Source organism: Phocoena sinus, chromosome 4 (genome assembly GCF_008692025.1).
Source record: "Phocoena sinus isolate mPhoSin1 chromosome 4, mPhoSin1.pri, whole genome shotgun sequence".
Lineage (NCBI taxonomy): Eukaryota > Metazoa > Chordata > Mammalia > Artiodactyla > Phocoenidae > Phocoena > Phocoena sinus.
The window spans coordinates 32,475,220-32,484,300 of record NC_045766.1 but is presented as its reverse complement, the minus strand read 5'-3'; the positions used below and the strand labels follow the sequence as shown (position 1 = coordinate 32,484,300).

The following is a 9,081-nucleotide window of genomic DNA, read 5'->3' as shown; positions in this document are numbered from 1 at the left end:
TTGCACCAGGATTCTTTCTTTAACACTTCACTTCTTACAGTCCAGGCTACATGTTAAGAGATGCCTGCGCTGATTCAATATATCCTAGTATTAGTAGGATACTAGTAAGTAGTATTGCCAATATTTGCCAGCCGGTGTAATGGTACATGTCAAAATTTGGGGAAACTTGTAAGTATTAGTACTATAATAACATAGAAGCCATCAGACCACATTTCATAGTTTTATTGAGACTTTTTCAGTTTTAACTGTCTATGGTAGGTACAATTCTAATGACCATGATTATATCAAAGCTCTGCTGTTATTACCAACAGCAGATACGAAGTTGGCTGCCATGCCATGGACACACACACACACACACACACACACACACACACATTCCAAGCTGTACACTCCTGCATGCAAACTTATAGGAAATATACATTCCTTTTAAAACACAATTATGCACAATTAGTCTGGAATCTGTTAAGCTACCATTGATTTCGATAAACCTGAGAAAGCTCAAAATGTCAAGTAACACTGTTTCCATACTGCTCATTCAATGGCACTATTAATCACAAAGAAATCTAGTTCAATTATCTATATTAAAATTACAGATATTATAAAAATAAACATTTTGGCAAAAGCACTAAAACATACTAGAATTCAGATTCACAATTTTTGATATGTAACATATATTCCCCTTCATATTAATTTGTAATGATGTGTATAATACAATGTACAACAGAACTAAAAAACTGAAACAGGATTCAGCAGCTAAATAATATACAGTTATTACTGTAAAAATTGGAATTAAAATTATCAAATGAACAAAGAAAACAATAAAATTACTAGCAGTGTTGAACTTGCTGGTAGTGTGTTACTTAGAAACTCCATCTCACAGAAGTTAAGATTATACTATTTCACCTTGAAACACAAAATAAAAATTGAAGCGGAATTGAGCACAGTAACTGATTGCATCAGCTGCCTCTTTCTCTCCCCATCTCCCTAAAGTATTTCCTCAAACTCTAATGTTGTATCTGTAATGCCCATCTCACCATACTTCTAAAACGTAAGAGATCTCCTTTGAATTTAGGACAAGGCTTTTGCATTTGGAAATGGGAAGCTCTGACTATATTTGGGGACACAATTCCAAATGTATTAAAAAGACAATATAAACTTTTCTACAATAGTATATAAAATGTAGACAGTACAGACCCAGTCTGGCTAAGATATTTTGTATTTACTATCGATTGACACCAAACTGTGTCTATGTAGAAAGAACCCTAAATAAAAAGATAAACGTGCAAAAGCATTTGTAGAGAAAATGAATCACTTGTATCACAAAACAGATTTTCGTATTTTAGATAAAAGAAATCTGAAGACTTTAACATTTCAAGATACTGATATTTGGAAAGCATCATAATATACAGTAACTCTCATTTTTTATGCATCATATATTATGTAAAATACACCAGTGTGACATATTAATATTATACATTATAATAAATATAATTCACCTCAGTATGTTGGAACTTTCAAGAAAGTTCTTCAATCTGTACAATGGGAGGGCTGTGAGCTTCATCAATAAATACTATTATGATAGTTACAATTTGACCAGCAAAGTTAAAGCTTCACTATATCTCTAACTAATTACAAATCTTTACTGTCACTAGTCCAATTCCAGCTGCTACAAGCTGCTACAGTGCTATAAGCACTGACATCTCTTGTATCCAAAGGCAGTGTAGTGCACTGCCCTGAGGAGACTGAGAAAACCTACAGGTCATATCCATATCACAGTCGGTGAACTTTGTATGAATTTTCAGTCAAGGACTGTAATTGAACAGTCCTGGAAAATACAGTAGCAGACTTCATGCACCTCTGGCTTTACCATATCCCCTAAGGCCCCAACAGATGGATGTCATCTAACCCTTTTAATCCACGGAGAGTGGGCTTGCCAGGGTCAAGAGTTCCACAGCTGGCCAAGTGGCAGTGTCACCATTTTAACTCCAAATCCTACTCTCATGCTGTATCTCTTCTTGGTCTGTGTTTTTAGCATTTCAGTGCAAACACTGATGCAAACAAGTGCAAACATTGTTTGCAAACAGGTGCAAACATTGATGTTCAAAGAGTCAAAGATGCCAACTGATGAGCCATAAAACGCCTTGAGCTTGGCATTCAAACAGTTTTGTAGTGTGAAATTTAGTTAACTGATAAGTTCTGTAATTTTGACTCTTTTATCAAAATGCCAGTAGATTTCTGCCTTTACTCTTAAAATACCTACTCTTATCATATATCATGAATCAGATCTTCAGCCAATAGCTCACCATTAGCAGACTCGTCCCAGAGACCAATTTGTGCCTGGAAGGGGTTAGAGAGATCATTCTTGTCACTATTAGGCAGGCATCTGCATGTCATCATTGTCTACCACGTGATGTATGAAGCTAAAGAAGAAACACTCTGGAAAAAGCATGCCAAGAAGTAAAAGGGCATTTCTAGTCACTGTTCACCTCCACACTGGACCAAAAGAAAGTTCTCTGGAAGCTGAAACAACGTACTTAACACATACTGTAACCCAGGCTGGGCATCAGACCTAAAAGGGAGAACACTAAAGTAAATGGTTAGGGAATATTATAGAAATGTGTACCATTAGCCTTCGAGTTTAAGGATGATACGGACTTTGACATTTCCATTTTGGATAATTTAGTGATATTAATTGTGTCTCACTGAACATGATATTTGACAGGGGTAACACACTCATGACATATCTTAGTCTTTTTGTTTTAGGATTCCACAACAGACAACACTGCAGGGCCCTAACCAAATGAGAACCTAGCTAACCCTTCTCTTTTCTCAAAATGGGGAGGTGTAGGTAGAACATCTAGAAGGTTTCTTCTTGATTTGGTTTCTATAATTCTGTGCTTTAAGACTGAACATGTGAAAAAGCAGCACTCTTTAGGATGGCTAAACACGGCTTTTCTTCATTGATCTTAGTGGCTGGAGCAAGTCTAGGAAGAAACTTTAGGGCTCACAGATCTGCAGTTCACTGAGGTCCTGCAAGAACTGAAGCCCAGCTCTGACTTCCCTGTCACCAGGTCCCACAGGGCGCTAGGGTTCTCATCTTGAAGCACAGCCCCAAACTGTTCTACATATAAAGTGCTTTCAAACAAGTTACACCACCATCAGCTGCAGACTCTGATATTGGCTTTGTTGGGGGTACCTTCACCATTAAAAATTCCTTTGACACTGGATTTATTTATTTGGTGTTGGAAATTGTCACCTCACCTCATTATTTGGCATTATATCGAATTTGACCATTTCAAAGGCTAGAAATGCCGCAATTCAATATTCACTGAAAATCGTTATTAAAGTTATTGAAGTATTTTACAGATTTGTCATTACTGCCCGGCAGAGGGAAAATATAAAAGAAAACACTGTCTGGTTAAACTATTGCTAGTCTGATTAGTAGTTTCTATACCTTACTTTTTAGTGCTGTGGTGCTTCAAGTACTTAAATTTAATTCCTCATATTTCCCTTTCCCATATGTTTGGAGTTTTTTCCTTCAAATATGAGGATGTAAGATCCAGTGAAGCATTACAGCATTTCATTCTACCAACACAACCCATACACATTCTTCCTTCTTCTTTTTATATTGCATTTAATGTTTTCCAGCATTTGGAAGGAGCAAAAACAAAACAAAACAAAAAAAGGGCCTTTACACCATAATTAATTTAAACTAAAGTCCTTATTCTAAAAATGTCTTCTCCCCACTCCCAGTTGCCTCATACATTCGAGAATATGTTTGCTGGCTATGCATTATGGATGACTGTCAGCCACTCTCCCGCCTGCCCAACATCCCTCAACTCGCTAACAGTTATTCAACCTTGGTCTGTAATTTATCTGTGATTTTGAAAACTGTTTTTACAGATGGAAGTGAGCATTTGTACTGGAACACAAACACACTCCTAGGGCACTGCACAGCAGTGGTGCAAGTAAATGCTCTTTGTCACAGGAAGTCTAACAGAGTTTGTGGTGTTTACAAAGGAAAGTACATGCACTTTGATTATTTTGAAGGCATTTTACCTGTAAGATAATATATACAGGATTCCACCACCAAACATTTAGCACCCAACGCAGACTGAGCAGTTTTCTAGAAATAACTGGGAGATAGTCACTTTTGAGACCTGTAAATTCATTGACTTGATTTTTCTGTTTAATTCTCCAAAGTAATTCAGCCAGCCATCACCTATGCTTACAGGACCAAAAAACACCCAGCTGCAATCTGTTCATCTGCTACTGAGTGAACCGAGTTTAGTATTTTGCTGTATTACAGTAATTTGAGGATGTGAAGTTTCAATTTGTTCCCACCTCAGATTATTAAAAACAATAAAGACTAGATGAATCACAAACTCAAGTTTCAGGTGGTCAGTTTTCCTGGAGAAGTTATTAATATCCAAATAGCTCCAGTACTCACGTAAACTTTAAACAGAAGAGCTTGCAAATTTTAAAGGCAGAAGAGAAAGTAAATATTTGAGGATAGTATTATTTTATGTCACATACTTCTGGTGAGAAAGAAGGAAGTCCTTGAAAGCAAACCCAAACAAGCTAAGTGTGGGTGTAGGCATTTCCACTTCTATTTCTTTTTTTTTAAACTCACTGCTTTCTTGGTTTGCATGTTCTCTAATCTTACTAGTAACTTAAAGGGGAAAAAAGCACTTGGCTCTATTAAGCATCCTACCATGTTACAAAAGTGGGTGTTTGGGGATTGTTGCGTCTTCACAAGCTTGTATCTCCGTTCTGCTTGAACTCGGGTAAAATATTGAGAGTCATGTCTTCACTCTTGGACTGCAAATTTGCCTCACTTCTTCTGGAAGCTTTCCTGGTGGCTCGGGAGAGTCTCCTTCTGAAAGTATCTCCTGCCAAGAAATAGAGAATGGGGTCCACACAACTGTTGAGACTTGCTAGACCTCTTGTCACCTGATAAGTGGCATAAACCCTGTCATTGAAAGCACACATTTCTGGGGTCTGAAAATCCAGCCGGGCCCTCAAATTCATTGTTTTCATCACGTGGAAAGGGATGTAAGACACAGCAAAAACAGTCAGTACAATAATCACCAGGTAAATGGATTTCCTCCTCAGAGGCGAATTGTCCAGGTCTTTGTAAATCAAAGCTCTCACAATTAATCCGTAACAGCCCAAAATCAGCACCAAAGGGACACAGAACATGGCCACAGTCGTGCACATGCTGTAGATGAAATAACTTCGCAGGTACTCGTCTGAGGTGGTGTCATAGCAGGTGATGGTTTTGTTTTTCCGGATCCCGGTGCCGGAATAGAAGAGGATGGGGGAGATCCCCACCACCACGATGAGCCACACCAGCACGCTGATACAGACTGCGTTCTTCTTCTTCAGCCTGCCCAGGGACTTGAGCGGGTACACCACACCGCTGTACCGGTGCGCGCTGATGCAGGTCAGGAACAAGATGCTGCCATAGAGATTCACATGGAAGATGAACCTCTGCAGCTTGCACATGGCATCCCCGAAGATCCAGTCGGTCTTATTGAAGTAGTAGAAGATGAGCGCCGGCAGAGTCAGCACGTACAAGAAGTCCGCCAAGGCCAAGTTGAACATGTACACGGAGATGCCGCTCCACGGCTTCATGTGGAAGACGAACATCCAGATGGCCACGCTGTTGCCCAGGAAGCCGACAATGAACACCAAGATGTAGACAGCTGGCAGGTAGTAGAACTGGAAGCCTGTCTTGGTCAGCGCGCATTTGAACGGAGAGGCGACGGCGGCGGTGGAGGCCACTGTGCTGTTCACCCAGGGCGAGCCCGGGCCGGCCAGGAAGGCAGCGTCCGTCCCATTGGGGACCGCCGGCCACAGCACCTCGGTCATTCTCTCCTCCCCGACTTAGGCGGCGGCTCCAAGGGGCAAGCGGCGGCAAGAGGGCGGCGGCGAGGGGCACAGCGAGCATCGGAAAGGCGGGCGAGCAGACGGGAGGGGGCGCCGGGGAACTCTGCGGGAGGGGTCAAGCAGGGGCTCGCCCACGCCGGCTCCGGCCCCGCGTTCGCCGCGGGCCATGAAATCTGCCCCGGGCCGCGACCGAACCGGGCTGGCCGGAGGACCAGCAACTTCCCGGTGAGGCTGGCAGCGCCGAGGTTACACAACAGGGCGCTACGGACACCGCCGCCGCCAACTTTCCGACTGCGCTTTCCCGAGGGACCGCGGGTTCGCGCCGGAGAGCGCGCCGGGGGCTCAGTGAGGTCGAGCCAAACTCGCTGAGATGGGGAGGGCGCGCCCCAACCTCCTTCCCCCAAAGATCAACTTCGTCTGGGCATCTTCCTGCGCCCTACCTTGCAAGCCAGCAGCTCGGCTCTAGGGCCCGCGCCGCTTCCTCCGCGCCCCCGGCTCTCAGCCTCTGGGGGCCATCGGAGCGCGCGTGGTCGCAGACTCGTGTGCTTCTGGATCGCGTCCGGCTCGCCGTCTGTGTTAGCTCGCAGGCTCTTCTAGAGACCTGCTTGAGTGCAGGCGGCGGGAGGGCGAGCCGGGCTCCCAGCGAGGATGGGCGGAGTTTGCGCACCCGGGCGAGTCCGCGCTCCTCCGGGAGGCGAGGGGCGTGCCTGTGCGAAGTTCGCCCGGGGCCGGAGGCGTCTTCTGGGAGAGCCGGTCTTCACCAGAGTCGGCGGTCAGGGAGCGCTCGGTCAGGGTCAGGGGTAGGGCTGGCTGCTGGAGAGCGATTGGTCCGAGAGCGCTCCTTGGCTCTTCCGCCAGCTATCTCGGCAGAGTGATGTTGCTGACACACAGGAAACCCCTCTGACCGCTCAGAGCCTTCTGCCTACAACCCTGGAGCGGACCGGAATGAGACTCAAGTCTCCAGGGCCCTCAAGAACCACGCCAGGTGTTTGCACGTTCCAAGCAGCCTGTAGTCCCCCTGTAGTCCCCAACTGGGAAAGCCGTGGCGTTGCAGGGCTCCGCGCTTCACCGGAGACCGGATTCCTGGCACTTGCAGGAACCTGCTGCTCCCAGAAAGCTTTCAAAGGAGGGAGGGTGGGGAGGGAAATGGGGAGAGTCTCTTTCTGTCCTTCTAGTATGCCTTTCCCCTTTTATTTCAATATGGTTTCTCTTAATTAACCAAATGCTAATAAACCGACCTCAATTGGTAACATCAACGTGAAAATTTCTAAAAGGGCTTTGTAAAAGTATTAGTAGTTGATACTTGACGTTGCTTCAGCACAATTTGTTACCTACCACTTACAACGCAGGGTCCCCAAATCCTCCTGTCCAGTACATTTAATTAAAGATCAAAGTCTGCAATAAAAAAATAAATAAAAACATATTGTTCAGGAAATAACGAATATAAATTTATATAGATAGATGTAAAGACAATTTCAACTCCAAAGTGATTAAGGTGTGGTTTGGGGGTTTTATTACCAATCCTATTTCTTTAGGTTAAAGTGATTAGTCACAGGGCTTCTCTGGTGGCGCAGTGGTTGAGAGTCCGCCTGTCGATGCAGCGGACACGGGTTCGTGCCCCGGTTCTGGGAAGATCCCACATGCCGCGGAGCGGCTGGGCCTCTGAGCCATGGCTGCTGAGCCTTGCGCGTCGTCCGGAGCCTGTGCTCTGCAACGGGAGAGGCCATAACAGTGAGAGGCCCGCATACCGCAAAAAAAAAAAAAAAAAAAAAAAAAAAGAAAGTGATTAGTCACAAATATCTCTGGTAAGTACCCTAACAATACTGGTTGAGACTTCCTTGAATACTACATTTATTCAAAAACTCGTTTTCATGGCTTGAATGTATCAAATTTTAGAGCTCGTTTTCATGGCTTGAATGTATCAAATTTTAGAGCAATGCACTTCAACATTGTAGTTGAGCAAGTTTGATTGGAAAATGAATTAGCTATTGAGGGACATATTTAAATGGGCCCACACAGGGATGAATCTAGAAATCTTGACAATTAATTAACATATGCTTTATGTGAAATATTCACAAAGGCTTTTCTCTTTGAAGAAAAAAATCCCAGAAGAAAATATCTGTAAAATATATACCATAAAGATTTCTTTCTGGCCCCAGATGTTACATGATAATGTTCTCTTAAAAAATGCTCAAAGGAAAACCTGGAGCTCCTGGCTTTGATACTACAAAGGAAAATTCCCCACAAGGACCAGACAGTCCTTTCCAGGGACACATGTAGAAAGGACCATATCCAAACACATGGCATTGTGAGCACACTGGTATTTTGAGTTGTGGTCAATAAAACTAAATGATAAAACTAGAGTAAATAACTCAAGGGCATGAATGTTGTTTTGAAAACAAGTCTCAATTGAAATGAATGCTACAGGCCTCAGTTTTCTCAACTATAAAATAAGGGAGTTGGATTTGATTTTTTTTCCCATCCATATATGATTCTATAATTCCAAGTCTTAACATGAAACATTTTCATATTCTTTGATTAGGATGGTACTGACTGGGATTATTTTCTATTAAGAGAGAGAGGGAAGTGGAAGAAAACATTGACTTCCATTGGTACTCAATAGGTCCTAACTCCTCACTCTTCCGCATTTTTCATTTGCAACATAAGCAATATGTAACCTCATTCAGAAGTCTGTTGCAAATGCATTAACCCATAATGTGAGTGTTTGGAAAAGTACACTTAGTCTGAATACCATTAAGTACTTTCAGAAAACTTCACACTTTATTAGGCATTTGGAGAAGATAGTTGTCCTAAGGGGACCACAGATTTTTTTTTTTTTTTTTTTTTTTTTTTTTTTTTTGCGGTACGCGGGCCTCTCACTGTGTGGCCTCTCCCGTTGCGGAGCACAGACTCCAGATGCGCAGGCCCAGCGGCCATGGCTCACGGGGCCCAGCCGCTCCGCGGCATGTGGGATCTTCGCCGACCGGGACACGAACCTGTGTCCCGAACCCGTGTCCCCTGCATCGGCAGGCGGACTCTCAACCACTGCGCCACCAGGGAAGCCCAACCACAGACTTTTAAAAATGAGATAAAAAAGGTTGATTTTGTAAACACTGCTTTTACATGCCACATATTTTAGATTTGAAATATGTTTAAGTTATATTTTAAATCAAAATTGTGCTTTTGAGA

At 43.3% G+C, this 9,081-nt stretch overlaps 1 protein-coding gene across 1 annotated transcript; it reads right to left on the bottom strand.

Annotated features, from left to right (window-relative positions):
- Positions 1-206: 206 nt before the first annotated feature.
- On the bottom strand, positions 207-6,492 carry P2RY1 (purinergic receptor P2Y1). Its single transcript, XM_032631669.1, has one exon. It carries the CDS (start codon positions 5,872-5,874, stop codon positions 4,753-4,755), a length of 1,122 nt encoding a protein of 373 aa, XP_032487560.1. The 5' UTR covers positions 5,875-6,492; the 3' UTR covers positions 207-4,752.
- Positions 6,493-9,081: the final 2,589 nt, after the last annotated feature.